Source organism: Theropithecus gelada, chromosome 14 (assembly GCF_003255815.1).
Source record: "Theropithecus gelada isolate Dixy chromosome 14, Tgel_1.0, whole genome shotgun sequence".
In the NCBI taxonomy this organism is placed as follows: domain Eukaryota; kingdom Metazoa; phylum Chordata; class Mammalia; order Primates; family Cercopithecidae; genus Theropithecus; species Theropithecus gelada.
Genome location: NC_037682.1, coordinates 58,966,756 through 58,985,512, shown reverse-complemented (window position 1 = coordinate 58,985,512; position 18,757 = coordinate 58,966,756). Strand labels below are relative to the sequence as shown.

At 40.8% G+C, this 18,757-nt stretch overlaps 1 protein-coding gene across 2 annotated transcripts; it reads right to left on the bottom strand.

The window, feature by feature from the left end:
• Positions 1-15,938: 15,938 nt before the first annotated feature.
• Positions 15,939-17,725, bottom strand: MRPL17 (mitochondrial ribosomal protein L17). Of its 2 annotated transcripts, XM_025357950.1 has the most exons (3): positions 17,238-17,725; positions 16,862-16,930; positions 15,939-16,520 (listed from the first exon to the last, which is right to left on the bottom strand). In XM_025357950.1, the coding sequence occupies exons 1-3, from the start codon at positions 17,409-17,411 to the stop codon at positions 16,236-16,238; spliced, it is 528 nt and encodes a 175-aa protein (XP_025213735.1). In that variant the 5' UTR covers positions 17,412-17,725; the 3' UTR covers positions 15,939-16,235. The 2 variants fall into 2 exon arrangements, with proteins under 2 accessions (XP_025213735.1, XP_025213736.1); XM_025357951.1 differs by lacking the exon at positions 16,862-16,930.
• Between the last annotated feature and the right edge of the window lie 1,032 nt (positions 17,726-18,757).

Genomic DNA, 18,757 nt, shown 5'->3' with positions numbered 1-18,757 from the left:
GTTCCATTTGTATCACAGTAGGAATACTGCACTTTAGGAGCATCCCTGCTTCTCCTTACTGTTGATTATGTAGTTGTTACTACTTCTAAGTAGTCAGGTTTTTACTTTGGCTTTATTACTTTTTAAAGTAACAGCTTTATTGAGATACCCTATATATACCATAAAGTGTATCCTTTTAAAGTGTACAATTCACAGTAATTTTTAGTATATTCACAGAGTTGTGCATTATCACCACTATCACATTTCAGAGTATTTTCATCACCCAAAAAGAAACCCCACACCCATTAGCAGTTACTCCATTCGCTGTCCCCTCAGCTCCTCGCAACCAATAATCTACTTCCTGACTCTATGAATTTGCCTATTCTGGACGTTTCATATAAACTGAATCATACGACGCGTGGCCTTTTGCATCTGGCTTCTTTCACTTGGCATGTTTTCAGTATTCATCCATGTCATTGCATGTATCAGTACTTCACTTCTTGGCTGAAGATATTCCCTTGTATTTATATGTCACATTTTGTTTTTCTTTTCATCAGTTGATGGACATTTGGGTTGTTTCCACTTTGGGGCTATTATAAGTAATGCTGCTATGAACACTTGTACATACATTTTTGTGTGGACACATCTTTTCTCTTCTTGGGTAGATACCTAGGAGTGGAATTGCTGATATGGTTATAACTCTATGTTTAACATTTTTAGAAAATATTTGAGAAAATTTGCCAAACTATTGCTAAAGCAGCTGCACTATTTAACACTCCCACCACCAGTAAATGAGGGTTCATTTACTGGTCAAACAAGTGTCAAACACTTGTTGAGAAGAATGTGGAGAAACTGGAACCCTCATTTACTGTTCATCATTTTGCTGTTATCCAGCTGGGTATAAAGTGGTATATTGCTGTGGTGTTGATTCCCATTTCCCTAATAACTAATGATGTTGAACATCTTTTTTATTTTATTTATTTATTTATTTTTTGAGGCAGAATCTCACTCTGTCACCCAGGCTGGAGTGCAGTGGTACGATCTCAGCTCGCTGCAATCTCTGCTTCTCAGGTTCAAGCTATCCTCCCACCCGAGCCTCCTAAGTAGCTAGGATTACAGGCATGCACGACCATGCCCAGCTAAATTTTTTGTATTTTTGGTAGAGACAGGGTTTCACTATGTTGGCCAGGCTGGTCTCAAACTCCTGACCTCAAGTTATCTACCCGCCTTGGCCTCCCAAAGTGCTGGGATGACAGGCATGAGCCACCACACCCAGCGGAGCATCTTTTTATATGCTTATTGACTATATGTATATCTTCTTCTATGGTTTCTTTCAAGATTTTCTCTTTGTAGTTTCAATATGATATGCCAAGGCATAGATTTTTTTCAATATTTATCATGCTTGGTATTCTTTGGGCTTTCTGGGTCTGTGGCTTGCTGTCATTAATTTCAGAAAATTCTGAGTCATTATTACTTTAAATATGTTCTTGCTTGCTTGCTTTCTTTTTCTTTTCTTTTCTCCTTCCTTTCTTCCCTTCCTTCCTTCCTTCCCTCTCTCTTGCTTCCTTCCTCCCTTCCTCCCTCCCTCTCTCTCTTTCTCTCTTTCTCCTCCTCCTCCTTCTTCTCCTCCTCTTCCTCCTCCTCTTCTTCCTTCTCTTCCCCCTCCCCCCTCCCTTCCCCCCTCCCCTCCCCTCCTCTCCCCTCCCCTCCCCTTCCCTTCCCTTCCCTTCCCTTCCTCTCTCTCTCTCTTTTTCTTCTCTGGTGTTCCCATTACATGTATGTTACACCTTTTGTTATTGCCTCACACTTCTTGGATAGTCTGTTTCATTTTTCCCCCCATTCCTTTTTTCTCTTTGCTTTTCAGTTTGGAAAATTTCTATTGATATATCTTCGAGCTCACTGATTCTTCCCTCAGCCTTGTCCACTCTACTGATGAGTCCATCAGATACATTATTTATTTCTATTACACTGTTTTAAATTTCTAACATTTCCTTTTGATCGTCTCTTAGAGTTTCCTTTACTCTGCTTACATTTTCCATCTTTTCTCGTATGCTATCCAGTTTTCCCATTAGAGCCCTTAGCATATAAGCATACTTATTTTAAATTTCCAGCCTGATAATTCCAAAATCTGTACCATGTGAGTCTGGTTCTGATGCTTGTTTTGTATTTTCAGATTTTTTTTTATTTTTTATTTTTTGCCTTTTAGCCTGTCTTGCAATTTTTTTTTTTTTTTTGGAAACTAGATATGATGTATCAGGTAAAAGGAACTGAGGTAGACACGCCTTTAATGTGAGATTTTATGTTTATCTGGCTAGGAGTCAGGTTGTGTTTATTACTTATTGTAGCCGTGGTGTCAGAAGCTAACACCTAGTGTCCTTATTTTTGTCTTGCCTTTTGCCTTTGGGTTTTCCTAGAGACTCCTTCTTAAATAGGGTCTGAGGCTTGCAGTTCTTTTAGCTGTAACACTTGTTATCATTATTCAGGAGCCCACTGATGCAGTGAGAAGGTTGGGGTGGATAAGGGAAGCATTATATAGTCTTATAATTATAATTATGTCTCAGTCTTTTAATGAGCCTATGTCCTTGGGCTATGACCTTGACAAGTGCGTCTCAGCACTTGTCCAGTCCACCGTAGAGAGATAGGAAGGCTGGATGGGGCTGAGGTTGGGTATTTCCCTTCCCCTATGTTGGTTAGGCTTTGGTAAAACTCAAGTTGGTTAGGCTGTAGTAAAACAGTTTTCTTTGAGAGTAGGCCTTGTTAAAGAGAACAGAGAGCTCTGGGTATATTTCAAATTTGTTACTTTTTCTGTCCCCCTGCTGGATGCATGAGGAAATTTTCTCCAGTCTTTACAGTGAGAACCTGGTGGGGCTTCCAGTTCTTGCTAAAGCAAAAAACTGGCTGTATATCTTCTTTGGAAAAAAATCTCTATTTAAATCCTTTGCCCATTAAATCTTTTTTTTTTTTTTTTTCTTGTTGAGTTGTTGTAAGGATTCTTTTTTTTTTTTTGAGATGGAGTTTCACTCTGTCACCCAGGTTGGAGTGCAGTGGTGTGATCTTGGCTCACTGCAACCTCCGCCTTCCAGGTTCAAGGGATGTGCCTGCCTCAGACTCCCAGGAAGCTGAGATTACAGGCACCAGCCACCATACCCGGCTAATTTTTTTGTATTTTTAGTAGAGACAGGGTTTCATCATGTTGGTCAGGCTGGTTTCGAACTCCTAACCTCAAGTGATCCACCCACCTTGGCCTCCCAAAGTGCTAGGATTACAGGCATGAGCCACCACGCCAGGCCGTAAGGAATCTTTAGATACAAGAATTATATACCTAGATACAAGTTCCTTATCAGATATGTGATTTGCATATATTTTCTCCCATTTTGTGACTTTTCATATCCTTGATAGTGTGCTTTGAAGCAGAAACATTTTTAATTTTAATGAAGTTAGATTTATCTGATTTTCCTTTTGTTGCTTGTGATTTGGGTGTCATATCTAAGAAATCATTGTCCAAGGTCAATAAATTTACCACTGTGTTTTCTTCTAAGAGTTTAATAGCTTCAGCTCCTATATTTATTAGGTAAATGATCCATTTTAGTTAGTTTTGGTATATGGTGTGAGGTAGCAGTCCAATTTTATTCTTTTGCATGTGGATATCTAGTTGTCTGAGCATCATTTGTTGGTAAGACTTCTCTTTTATTTAATTTTCTTATCATTTTTGTCAAAAATGAACAACATAAATGTAATGGTTTACTTCTGGACTCTCAGTTCTATTCCACTGATCTATACGTCTACAGATGCTGGTACCACACAGTCTTGATTATGTTGTAGTAAGTTTTAAGAATTTAAGGATTGGTTTAGCAATTTCTACAAAAACATAGCTGTGATTTTGATAGGCATTATGTTGAATCTGTAAATCAATTTGGCATCTTAATAATGTGATATTTTCTAATTCCTGAACATATAATGTCTTTCTATTTATTTAGGCATTTTAACGTTTCTCTCAACAATGTTTTGTAGCTTTCAGTGTATAAGTCTTGCCCTTTACTTTATTCCTGAGCATTTTATTCTATTTGATGCTATTGTAAATAGAATTGTTAATTTCCTTTTTGAGTTGTTTCTTGTTACTCTGCAGAAATACAGTTGATTTTTGCATACAGTTGATTTTTGTATTCCCATCTTGCTGAACTTATTAGTTTTCATAGGGTTTTTTTTTTTTGTAAATTCCTTACGATTTTTTATATACAATACCTTGTCACTTGCAAGTAGATAGTTTTACTTCTTCTTTTTCAATATAAAAGTCTTTTATTTATTTTTCTTTTCCAGTGGCTCTTTCCTCTAGTACAATGTTGAGGCAAGAGTGGACCTCCTTGTGTTATTCTTGATTTTAGAGGGAAATCATCCAGTCTTTTAAGTATAATGATAGGTACAGTTTTTCATACATGCCTTTTATCAGGTTGAAAAAATTCCCTTTTTTCCTAGTTAACTGGGTGTTTTATGATGAAAAGGTGTCCAATTTTGTCAAATGCCTTTTCTGTGTATACTGAGATGATTATGTGGTTTCATTTATTATTCTCTTGATATGATATGGTGTATTATATTAATTGATTTTAGGATGGAAAACCAATGTTGCATTTCTGGGATAAACCCCACTTGACATGGTGGTAACTCTTTTTATATGCTGTTAGATTCAGTTTACTGGTATTTTGTTGAGGAATTTTGCATATTCACATGAAATATTGATCTGTATTTTTGTTTTCTTGTTACATCTTTGTCTGGTTTTAGTATCAGGGTAATTAACTTGCCTCATAGAGTGAGTTGGAAAGTGCTCATTTCAACGCTTTAAATTCAGAGACTTTTATCATCTTGATCAAATGAGCATTATCTGTTTGTTTTAGGCATTTGAATCATAGGTGTCTGAAATGTGTATCACACACAAAACTGACATTCAGTGGAGCTTGACTGAGATCCACTGTGCAATGAGTCTAATGAAGAAACTGGTAAAACTAAAACTAAACTAAGTCAAACTGAAATCAATTGCAAATCTTAAATAACAGAATCCATAAAACTGTTAAACTTTTCCATGCAACACAGTTGCCATAAACTTTATAAATTGCTGATATAAACAAATTTTTGATTGATAATTTCACCAAATTAGATTTTGGTGTCCAAAAGCAGATTTTTCTAAGTTGATAAATTTGGAAAATTTGGTGAATTGGACTTTGGGTAGCTTGGTCATTGGGTGAACTGTCTTCAGTAAAAACTCTTTCAACTAATTGCCTAGTTTGTGGGTACAGATAAGGATCACAAGGACAGGGAATTGAGAGAACTTTGCCTACAGACTCCTTTTTTTTTTTTCCAAAATAGTCAGTGAGGTGAAGGTGAAGTAGAGGGTTTAAGAAAAGTGGAGAAAGGCTGGGCAGGGTGGCTCACACCTGTAATCTCAGCACTTTGGGAGGCTGAGGTAGGCAGATCATCTGAGGTCAGGAGTTTGATACCAGACTGGCCAACGTGGAAAACCCCATCTCTACTCAAACCACAAAAAAGAAAAAAAAAAAAAAATTAGCCAGTTGTGCTGGCACATGCCTGTAGTCCCAGCTACTTGGGAGGCTGAGGTAGGAGAATCCCTTGAACCTGGGAGACGGAGGTTATAGTGAGCTGAGATCGTGCCACTGCACTCCAGGCTGTGTGACAGAGCAAGACTCCATCTTGGTAAAAAAAAAAAAAGAAAAGAAAAAAAAGGTGGAGAAAGTTTGCAGGAGTCAGTGAGGTGATGGAACTGGGCAACCCAAGCTTGCTCAGTTGTGTTCAGGACCCAGCTCTGTTGGTGCCAGTTCTAATGGTTGTTGATGCTTCTTGTTTCTAGGAGCGTTCAGTGAAGAAGGCACAGGGGTAGAGAAATCTGGTGATTAGTAGGTAGGTGGGAGAAAAAGACAAGAGGTTCAACAGGGCATGACATGAGAATGGTGGTGTTGGCTCATGACATCCAGGCTGGGCTGAAAAGGAAGAAAGGCTTGGTACACGAAAGGATAAAAGAGAGAGTCCAAAGGACTGGAGTTTCAAGAAGTTAGAGGTTTAACATCTCTGTGTAAGGGGATGAGGGAACCAGAGACAAGAAGCTGGGTTTACAGAGTGAGATTCTGGAGGGCAAAATTTCAGGGGTAAAGCAGATCTCATCACGAAAGGGCTAGAGGCCTGGTAAACAGAGTGGGCTAGTTGGATGGGTTACTGGAGGTGAGGACAATGTAGAACAGTGGGGCCAGAGACTTGGATGGAGCAACTAAATGGATGGGGCAAGCACATGGATGGAATGATAGCAGGTCTTGGGATGGTGAGCAAGACTCTAAGACTAAGACCTCACTGAATCTGTGAGTGATTAGGAGCTGTCTTCTCCCAACCCCAAACTCCATTAGCCCAGCATGAATGAACCATCCTGTCATTAAAAAGGTGGGATGGGGAAGGCAATCTTGTTCTCAAGTGTTTGCAGAACTTCTGTAGAGAGGTCTTTACCTTCCTGTATTTGCTTCTATCTCTGCCAGCTCCATATTGACTACCCAGTCAGGTTTTGAATTCATGATGTTCTCTCAATCTTCTCTAGACCATCCTGTTAGGTCTCTGATTGTCCGAATTTAATGATATATATATATATAATTTTTTTTTTTTTTTACTAGCTCTGGAGTATATACTGTGCATGCTTTCTCCTGAGAGGTAGACATGCTTAAACTGCAAGCTTGCCAACTGACTTCCTGCCGGTTGGGCTAACAGATGCCCTAGGATCCTTATCCCTTAGCAGCTAAGGCCAAGACCATTAAGAGGAAGTGGTACCACCAACGTTCTGAGTCCCAAAAGATAAGGGACTTTGCACAAAAATGAAGGAGCTATGGAAGCAACAATAAGGAATGAGAAGAAAGCTCCCTTTGTTCTTGCTCTCAACCCAACATTTTGGATTTTTCCCTCAATTTACACATACCCTTTAAGTGTCTATCTGTACAGCTAAATGACCTTGCAAAAAAAAAAAAAAAAAAAATCCCCAAAATGGATTTTTAAATGTGCCTCCCTTTCAAGTTGTTGATGTGTCTCTGTCTCATCTTCCCTTTCCATGGTCACCAAACTTCTTGAGCTATCTTTATGGTTTCTGCTTTTGCCTTTCTCAAGAGACAACTCTATCAGAGGTCAACAGTGAATGTGCTAATTTCCAAGTCCAATGGCCAAAGATAGTCTTTAAACCAATACTCTGGAGCCTGGCCAATGTTAGGTTCTGAGAATACAAAATTAACTATTGTCTGCCCCCCAATAACTCACAATCGACTGGGGGAGATACACTCAAATTGACATTTTCAACACTCTGTTCCTCTGGATTCTGAGACAGCTAGGACTCTTTCTTTTCTTCCCCTATATTTCCTGTTTGAGAAATCTCATCTAAACCAATTGCTCCATTTCCCATGTATGTGTGTATGACTCTCAAGTTTGAATTGCTAGCTTACATCTATCCTCTGAGCTCCAGAACAATTGTTGACAAGACAGTTCCTTAACATGAGTATATTTACAACCAAGTTCATCACTGTAACTACTGATCTACTTCCCCTCTTACTTATGCTCATTCTCTGTGAATATATGAATAGAATTTCTCTACCCAACTACCCAAACAGAAACCTGGTGTTATCTTGACTCTTAGTTTCTCCTCCACCTCATGTAATCACATACAATGTGTCTAGTCTATTCTACCTTTTCTATTGGCTGTTTGTTCTGTCAGCTTCTCTAGGTCTTCCCTGTTTTTGGCCTAATCTGGGTTTCCAACTCCCCTTAGACTCCTTAATTTGCTTCCTATTTGGTTTACCAGCTTCTAATCTTGTCCCTCTCACCTATCTTACAATCTGATGCAAGGATGATCCTTCTGAAATGTTACTCTTATCCCTCTTTTCTCCATTTTAAAATACCAGTGGCTTCCCTTAGTCTTCAGGATAAAATCCAAACACTTTATCATTATCTTACAGGGTACTTTGTAACCTGGTCTTGCCTGGCTTTCCTGCTTCACTTCCTTTACTTTTTCCTCCAATCCTAAATCCCTGCTGTGCAAAATTACTTGGAATTTCTCAACCACTCTATACGATTTCATAATTCAATGCATTAATACCTGCTGATCTTGCTGCATGGAATGCCCTCCAAACTGACTTCTTTCCCCAATGCTTGATGATTTCCTAATCATTCTTCAAGATTTAGCCCTAGCATTGTTTCTTCTGAGAAGTTCTGCATGGACCGCCTCCTTTCTTGGTACTCCAGTAGGCCTCAGGTACAACCATGTACATAGTACCTGTTTTACTATGTTGTAGTTATTTATGATCTGTCTCTCTAACGGGTCTTTTGGGCCTTTGAGGGGCCACCCCTATATTTCAAAGCATAGTGCTTTGGACGGAGAAGAAATATGCTTGCTAAGTTAACTGATTATTTATTGAGTGCCTCCTATGACAAAGAAGACACGTGCTAGGTACTGTGGTGAATTTTGCAGTTTCCTTTCCTCTCTTAAAAACTTCTGTCTCCTTCAAAATTTCTCTATCCTGTCTGTTCCCTACTGTCTGACCTCAGCCTCCTCTCGCTCTACGTATATACTCTGAGTCACTCTATCCATTTATTTAGCTTTAATTGCTGACAACTCCCAAATCTGTTCTTCCAGCAAAAACCTCTTCCTCAAGCTCCAGATGCTCCCAGGAATCTCAAATGCAGCACATATGAAGCTGAACTATCTTCTTTTTCTTTTTATTCCTTCTGGGATAAAAGGAGAAGATAATTGTAGGAAAGGTTCTGAAACCATTTTAGGGAAAAGTAGTTAGAAATTAAGCCAGGACAATGTCATTAAGTCTTCCGTGACATCCCTAGGTACAGCTTTTGTGTTTTCATCTCCTTTTGTGTTTTCAAGTGAAGAGCAGAAAAACTCTTTAATGCTGTGCTTCCCATGCTGGGCTACACAGTGGTGTGCCAAGGTATATATGAAACCACAGTGTAAACAAGGCTTGTCTTCCCAAGACATTAATTTTGATAGAAAATTGTGTGCATTCATGTGTGTGTGTGTAATGTACAATATTTAACTTGTGAGAATTAAAACATTATTTTTATATTAAATAGATATGTTGTGGAACAGAATGCAAAAATATCAGAAAAGTTTAAAGTCCTTTCCTGGAAATGTAACCACACAAACCATTTCTATTATTAAGATATCTCAGATTTAACTACCAAATTTAAGGCTGGGCTCAGTGGCTCACGCCTGTAATCCCAGTACTTTGGGAGGCCGAGGCAGGCGGATCACCTGAGATCAGGAGTTCGAGACCAGCCTGGCCAACATGGTGAAAATCCATCTCTACTAAAAATACAAAAATTAGCCAAGCCTCGTGGCAGGCACCTGTAATCCCAGCTACTTGGGAGGCTGAGGCAGGAGAATCGCCTCAAAAAACAAAAACAAAACCAAAATGTCAATAACACATTTATATCCCAGCACTAAAGGAGAGCTACACTATGCCCATGCATTTAAGAGCACATAGAGGAAAGCCTTAAGGGTACAAACATTACCCAGGCATGAACAATAGGGAATCAGCTTTGCAGGAAGTTCTTTTTTAGATGAAAAAGGAGGAAACAGGAGAAGGGAGGAGTCAGTGAGTCCAAAAGACAGAGCTAAGCAGAAGAACTCAGTATAACACATTGATTCATTCAACAGACATTTATAGATGCCTATTTTGTCTCATGTTCTTTACAGGGTGGTGGGAAAAGTGAATTAGATGCATATGCTCTTAAGTAGTCCACGATTTAGTAATGAGTGCTGAACAATATAATTATACCATTGTTGTAATGAAGAATGTATAGTGTAAAACTAGACTGCAAAAGGAAACAAAGAAAACAATCCTGTTTATAACAGCATCAAAAAGAATAAAACCTTAAGAATAAATTTAACCAAGGAGGTGAAAAATCTACACACACACACACACACACAAAAGATCTATACACTGAAAACTATGAGGCGCCAATGAAAGAAACTGAAAAAGAACAAATAGCTGGAAATACATTCCATGTTTATGGATTGGAAGAATTAATAATATTAAAATGTCCATGTTACCCAAAGTGATCTACACATTCAATTCAATCCTTATGAAATTCCATAGTATTTTTCATAGATGTAGAAAAAAATCCTAAAATTAGTATAGAACCATGAAAGACTCCAAATAGAATAAATAATCTTGATAAAGAACAAAGCTGGAGGCATCACCTTTGCTGATTTCAAACTACATTACAAAGTTACGGCAATCAAAACATTATGTACCATACTGTTTTGCATGTACATCCTAAACATAGACACACAGACCAATAAAACAGGATCGAGAACTCAGAAATAAATCCATGCATATATGGTCATATGATCAACTGATTTTTTTTTTTAAATAGGGTCTCACTGTGTTTCCCAGATTGGAGTGCAGAGGCACAATCTTGGCTCACTGCAGCCCTGACTTCCCGGGCTCAAGTGATCTTTCCATCTCAGCCTCCTGAGGAGCTGGGACTATAAGCATACACCACCACATTCAGCTAATTTTCTGGATTTTTTTGTAGAGATGAGGTCTCCAGATGTTGCCCAGCCTGCTTTCAAACCCTTGTGCTCAAGTGATCCTCCTGCCCCTGCCTCTCGAGGTGCTGGGATCATAGGTGTGAGCCACTATGCCCAGCTGGTCAACTAATCTTTGATGAGGCACCAAGAATACACAATGGGGAACAAAAAGTCCCTTCAATAAATAGTGTTGGGAAAACTGGACAGACATATGCAAAATGACAAAATTGGACCCTTGTATTATACCATATAAAAATGAATTTGGAATGGATTCAAGACTTAAATGTAAGATGTGAAACTGTAAAACTCTCAGAAGAAAACATAGGGGAACAGCTCCTTGACATTAGCCTTGGCAATGATTTTTCAGATATGACACGAAAAGCATAGGCAAACAAAATGAAAATAAACAAGTTGGACCACATCAAACTAAAAGGCTCTGTACATCAAAGGAAACAATCAACAAAACGAAAAGGCAACCTACCGAATGGGAGAAAATATTTGCAAACCATATCTGATAAGGGGCTGATATCCAAAATATATAAGGAACTCATACAACTCAATATCAAGAAAACACAAAAAATCTGATTTGAAAATGAGCAAAGGATCTGAATATTTTCTAAAGAAGCAATACATGAAAAAGTGTTCAGCACCACTAATCATCAGAGAAATGTAAATCAAAACCATAATGAGATATCATCCCACCCTTGTTAGCATGGCTATTAAAAAAAAAAGATAGGAGATGACAAGTGTTGGTGAGGATGTGGAGAAAGGGGAACACTTTTACACTCTTGGTGGGAATGTAAATTGGTACAGCCACTATGGGAAACAGTAGTATGAAGGTTCTTCAAAAAATTAAAAATAGAATTACCCTATGATCCAGCAATCCCACTTCTGGGAAACAAAATCAGGATCCTGAAGAGAGATATCTGCATTCCCATGTTCACTGCAGGCTTATTTACAATAGCCAAGATACAGAAAAAATCTGTCTGTCAACACATAAATAGATAAAGTGAATGTAGTATATTTATATACAATGGAATTGTATTTAGCCATAAAAAAGGAAATCCTGCCATTCATGACAACATGGATAAACCAGGAGAACATTATGCTAAGTGAATAAGTTAGACACAGAAAGAAAATTATGTATGATCTCATTCATATATGAAATTTAAAAACATCGAACTCATAGAAACATAGTAGAACAGTCGTTGCCAGGGTCTGAGGTGTGAGGGAAATAGAGATGTTGATCAAAGGTCTAAACTTTCAGTTATAAGATGAACAAGTTCTGGAGAAATAATGTACAGCATAGGTGGTGATGGATGTGTTAACTAGAAAGAAAGAAAGAAATTGGATCACTGGAATAGTGCTGAGCTTTGCCTGGGTAATTCTGTCAACACTTTACAAAAAATGCAATCTTTCAGCTTTTGGCTAGTCTTGGAAAATTTATAGGTGTTTTCTATCTATGGGTTGGTTAGAAATATTCCAAAAAATTGTAATATAAAATGTCTGGGAAATGAATTAGAAATATGCTCACATTCCTGACAATCATTATTAGCATTTAAGTTCCAGAAGAGGCAGGAGACCATTTATTTTGCTTGGTATACTCAGTAGTGTAGCTTAACCCTGTCTCTGCATGTGGTACCATGTTTATTGTTTGTAAAGCTCAGCCAGAGAGTTGAATATGGCATGGATGTAGCTTACTCCTCCTTATTTAATGAACATATATTGAGCACCGATTTTGTATTGGGCCTTATGGTAGAGTTACCAAGAATGAGTCCCAGTCTCTGGCTTCAGCAGTTTGGCTGAATGAAGGGATCAGTTAAGTAGACAGGCAACTAGTTAGGAGTATGCCCACAGGATTATACATAACAGTACACAAGAGAGGCCTGAGCCCATTTGGAGGGTGATATGGAGTTTGGGGCCTCAAAAAAGTGACTTCTGAGCAAATATTTGAATGACAAGTAGGAGTGGACTTGAAAGACGGCAAACATTATAGTAGAGGGAACATCATATACCAAGTAGTAATACAGTCAGGGAATAACAAGCAGTTTCTCACGAAGGGTAGCTGCAAATAGTGGTAGGAGAGGAGGCTGAGAAGTGGCTGGGACCAGGTCAGAGATAACCTTTGTGTCATTAAATGTCTGGATTTTAATCCAGCAAAGGCAATGATTAGTCACTGGAATACTGGCTATGAAAAGTGTTTTTCAAAGAGTAGGTTATAATCCATTAGTGGGTTGTAAAATCAATTTAGTGAATTGGGGCCAGCATATAAAAGGTGAACAAGTAGAAAATATGAGTGTAGATCATATTTGTAAAGGTAAATAACCTTTTACGAAGATTTTGTTTCAATCATTTATGTTTATGACTAATCTGTTCTGATGTAAAATGTTTTTTGACCTGTAGGTCACAGTCACAATTTTTGAGAAGCACTTCTTTAAAGGTTCAATGGTACACAAACTATCAGATTACTTTTAGTAGCAATTAACAGAAAATTCAGACCCAAATGGGAATAATCACTAAAAAAGATTATTATTCCAACGTAACCAGGACTCTAGTTTGGGAGCTCTTGGTGCTGTAGTTTTAGTTGTTCTAATCTGCTACTCTCAGTGTTATCTTCTGCCTAAAGCCAGTTCCCCACTGACACTTAGAATAACATGCCAATTTATTCATCTAGGCAGAATAGAGCCTAGATTCTCACTGCTTTAACTTAGTTTAGGCCTGTCCACTACAACCCATTCAGGAACAAATCCACTGTAGGAAACTGTAATGCAATGTGGCAAATTCAGTGTGTTATGGAAATAGAGCACCTCAGTTGACAAAGTCATGAATTTAGGTGTGGGGATGGTCGGGGAGCCACCTAGGTGCTGCCAAAAGTTTGTGTGTAAGTTAAGCAGGTAAAAGAGAGAAGGCTCTCTGTGCGGCAGGGACTGCTTTAACAAAAGGTTGTGGACAGGGGAGATGTGCACAGGGAAACATCCAAAATAGGAACTTTTATGCTTAGAGAGCATAGCAAAGGAAGGCAAAAGAAGTAGCTGGAGTGATGAGTAGATGCCTGAACTAGGAAGGGAGTCATGATAAGGAATCTGGACTCTTTCCCATAGGAAATAAGCAACTGGCGACCATCACCAGGGAAGTAAGATGATCGGATTCCCATCACTACAGCCAAAGTGTAGAGGGAGGTAAGCTAGGAGGTTGTTGCAGTAATCCAGGATAGAGGTATCTTGGGTTTCATATTAGGGAGCGAGTTGATTGCAGATTTGAGGAACATTGTGGAAATAAAAACATGACTTGTTAATTTCAGTGTAGATTAGTGTAAGGAAATAATCTCTGACTTTTCTAGTCATCTCCCCAAGATAACAGGCTTGCAGTGTTTTAACTGTAAAGCCTAAACTTGTTACCTTTTGAGAAAGGAGTGATCATTACTTTGTCAACCTTATGTAAAGAACTGGAGCCCAAGATGGTGGGAACCTTTGAGAGTGGTACTCTTGGATTTGGAATGTATTTAAGAGGTGCTTAGATGGACTTGGGGGGAGCAGTCCACTAGTTGAAGAAAAGTTATTTATAAGCTCGATTAGTAAAATTCTTTTTTTTTTTTGAGATGTCTCACTGTGTTGCCCAGGCTGGAGTCAATGGTGCAATCTTGGCTCATTGCAAGCTCCGCTTCCCGGGTTCATGCCATTCTCCTGCCTCAGCCTCCCCAGTAGCTGGGACTATAGGTGCCGCCACCATGCCCGGCTAATTTTTTTGTATTTTTAGTAGAGACCGGGTTTCACCATGTCAGCCAGGATGGTGTTGATATCCTGACCTTATGATCCACCCGCCTTGGCCTCCTGAAATGCTGGGATTACAGGAATGAGCCACCAGGCCCGGCAGTAAAATTCTTGATGCTGTTACTTTCCTTGTGTTATCCCTGAGCCTTTAGCAAATGTTTTAGGATTCATCTACTTTTATTTGGACCAAAACATTACAGGGGAAGCAGTGTCCCTTGAGGCCACTGTGGTAGTGGCAGTGGCCTGTTATTGTGAGCTCATTGATGGTACAGGTTGTTTCTTATCTCTAGTCTCTATTAGACAAACAGTGGATATTGTATCCCTTCTGCCTAAATTGATGCTGGGAACCAGCAGATGCTCAAAGCGCATGTAGGGAACTGTTGGAAGTCCCACAGGGAGATATATTTCTGGGGTCTAAGAAGAAAAGCTACAGGAGCTGAGCCACAATCCATCTATTCAAAATAAAGATGTGGTTTTAAGGAAAGTGGTTTTTCTAGAAGTCAGGCATGACTCCTAGATATCTAGCTAGGGTGGATGTTCACGCTAAGACAGAAGAGGGGTATATTTTTTAGCAGAAGCAGAGTTGTAGCTTTATTTCATAAATGTTTTGAGTGTCTACTATATTTCATTTGAAATGTAAGAGCTTTCTGGCTAGTGTGAAGAACAAACCAGAGTAGAGAAAAAGAGATAAAGAGCTCTGTTAGGAGTAGATGAGTATCAGACTAACGAAGCTACAGCTAAATTAGCACCAGAATAGTTCGTTCTGTCACTGAAGCCATGTCTGCTACACCAGTGATCCCTTTACCTTTACTCTTACTTATTGTCTCAGACAGTGGATGGGTTCAGTGGGCCAAATACACTCAGAAGATAGAGCCTAAGATAAAACCTCTTCTACCTACTCTACTGGAGATACGGCAATTATCAGGCACTGCTATCAAGTGTTTGGACCAAAAGTGATGGCTCCTTTCCGTCTTTCCATAACTACCACCATACTAAAGCCTCTGAACCCAAGGGAACGGCAGCCTGGCTGTGCCAAGAAAGGGGTTCCCAGCTTCTCACATTCTGAAGCCGGATTTCCCTTTTCTGGGTTCCCAGAGAGGCCAGATTTGACAACAATAAAAATTTCCAGGAAATTCCTAGGAGGTTTAATATCCTAATCCTTCTCAGGCATAGACCCTCTTTCTTACCCTTCCCCCCACCAAGAGGAAGGAGCTTATCCTGGAGACCAACATCCTCTGCTGAATGTTTCCACCCCTTTGGCCAAACTGGTAGAACATCTGAGTTCTTGGGTCCTCTCCTCCCAGGCCCATTTAGGGGGCTGAAGGGAACACATGAAGGTAATGTGTGATCCTGCCTCAAAACAGAGGAATGATTACAGTATCCCCTGAAGGTTCGTAGGATACAAGATTGTTTAAGGAAGTTTCACTTGCAGATTGTCACTCCCCTACCCCTGTCAGGAAGTAATCTTCTCTAAGAAATCCCAAGCACTCAGTCTCTAGGAGACCAGATGTCAAAACAAAACCACCTCTGGCAACATTTGGAATTACAGGATGCATTCCCATGTAAACTGGCATTAAGAAAAACAGAACTGCACTAACCAAAAATAACCCAAATTTAAGGACCAGAAGCATAAGCCAGGAATTTACTATCCCAGGTAGACTGAGCATTTGGGTAATTCTCATTCTCCAGAAATCCCACAGGAGGGAAAAAAGAAATGAACTTATATATATTCATATAAAGACTTTTATCTATTGTGCAAAGAGAGGGTCATCTGGCTCCCAGAAGGTTCTCAATCCCATTAAGACTGTCCATTTTACATCTCTAGCTCCAGTTCTTCTCAGAGAGTAAAAGCGCTCCAAAGGCCTGTGATCATGGGCACTGATTAAGGGCTGCAGACTCTTTAGATCCAGTTAAATCCTTGGTGTTTGAGCTGTGTGGGAGCTGTGGTTGCTTGCTTCCTGGCTCTGGCTGACGTCCTGCCGCAAACCCTGCAGCAGCTGGTTTAGGAGTGTAAGGTGGCTGTCTCTGCGAGGCAGAGGCAGGGGTGGGAGGCAGTTCCCTTTATACTCGATCACTGCCATTTTGGCCCGATCCAAACTCCGATTTGGGATCTGCAGCATTCTTGTGTAGCCCCCATTTTGATCTTTGTATCGAGGGGCCAGAACTTGAAACAGCTTTGGGATCAAGTCTTTCTCCTAGAGGGAGAATTATCCAAGAGACAGAAGAGTCAGGCAAAACTGCAGAGGCATTTAACTTTAGGCCACTCCCAAAGATAAGGTCCATCCACACATAGAAAGACCTCCCCCGCCCCTCACCAATCTGGTAGAGTCAATGTTACACAAAGGAGTCTATAGGCAGTTGTGCAGAGGTATATTGACATCGACTTCAACTAACTTAAGACACAGTTTCTAATTTAGTTAACAACATTGGCCCATAAGTGAGTACCCAAGCTTAATTCTGCACAGTTCTCCTCCTTCCAACCCCCACCCCTAGGGAGTAAAGGGTGGGATTCTGAAGGCCGATAGGACGCACTCACTGTGAGCCAGAAGTCAGCCATGCGCATGGCTCGTTCGTTGGTGTCTCCCAGCTTCCCATAGTCGATGAGCTGTGAGGACATAACATCATGGATCCAACCGAGCAAGAAAACAAGGTGCCAATCTAATTTCTCTAATGCCGGACTGCAATGCATTCTTTCCACTAGCAAAGCATCTCCAATCTACGCCATCTCTAACTCCGCAGCCCTAACCAGTCTTCCATTAGAGGCGATGGAGGGGCGGGTTCAGCTGAGGGTCCTAGAAGACTCAGACTTGGGGAATGGTTTACCAGGTTGGTCCCAGTCCCTTTCCACTTGCAGCCGGCCCCGCCCCCTCAGACTAGACCCGCAGAGTGGACAAGAGGGCCCCGCTCCTCACCTTCTCCGCGTAGCCCCTCATCTCGTCCACACGCGCCCATGGTGCCTCGATGCGTTCGTGCCGCACCAGCCCTGTGAGCAAGTTCCGCAACAGATGGATGCGGGACTCGGGACCGAGGCCCAGACGGCGAAATACGCGGCCATGGGAGATGGCTGCAGCGACCGACAGCCGCATGTTTCCAGCTTCTGCCCGCCCCTTGGAGGCCGGAACTGGAAACTGGAAGGTAGACCGGGTGGCGGCAATTTCAGGGGACGCATGCGCCTTAGCTCCGAGCGGGGCGAACGTGTTTGCGCATGCGCATCAGAGCCTGCCTCGTTGGCAATCTCGGGAAGGGCGGAGAAATGGTGTTGAGCTTTTCCAGAGGCGGCGAGCTGGGCGGGCTTCAGGCATCCAGAGCGCTCTGTGGCGGCCGGAGAAGCAGGCGCCCCCTAGTGTGGGATAAGCGGGCCATCGAGTTTTTTTTTTTTTGGCTGCGTCAGCCAGTGGCTTTTAGGGCGATGGGACGCTCCGCCGCGGAGCCTCCTGGGAAAGAGAGCGTCTGAGGAGAAAGGCACCCGGAGGGGTCGGAGCCCAGCGCTGAGGGCCCTACGCGGTCCAGCAGTGGACAGCTAGCCTGGTTGACACCTGTACGCATCGTTTTTAACACAGTGATTTTCAGTAGTAATAGTAAAACGGATAATAACGATGACCGGAAAAGAAACGCAGATAGTGAAATTTTTCTTTTGTTGAAGTAATCATTCCAGTTAAAAAAATTACAGCGCTAAAGGGAAAAGTAGTGGATTGTTTTTAATTACACCAGTGTGTTTTTTTAAGGGGAAAAAACATACCTACACATTTGTGTGTTAATGAACAATAATATTGTAGTTTGTTTTTGAGCCTTAACATCTGCAAATTGGCAATTACTGTCAAAATTATTCCTTGTTATGGGTTGAATTGTGTCTTCCCTCGTGATTCTTCCCCTCCCCAAAAAGCTGTGTTAAGTCCTAACCTGCAGTAACTCAGAATGTGACCTTATGTGGAAATAGGGTTACTGCAGATGTAATTTGTTAAGATGAAGCCATATGGGTATAGGTGGGCACCTAATCCAAAATGCCTAGTGTCCAGATAGATAGATAGATACATATATACGTACATACATATATACAGGTCGGGCACGGTGGCTCACGCCTGTAATTCCAGCACTTTGGGAGGCCGAGGCGGGCGGATCACCTGAGGTCAGGAATTCGAGACCAGCCTGGCCAACATGCTGGCCAACAGCCTGGCCAACACGTCTCTACTAAAAACACAAAAATTAGCCGGGTGTGGTGGCTCATGCCTGTAATTCCAGCTACACGGGAGGCTGAGGCAGGAGAATAGCTTGAACCCGGGAGGGGAGGTTGCAGAGTGCTGAGATCAGGCCACTGCACTCTAGCCTGGGCGACAGAGTCAGACTCCAACTCAAAAAAAAAAAAAAAAAAAAAAAAAAAAAAAGCGTATGAAGAGAGAGAGATGGACACTCAGGGTAATGCTGACCAGGTAAA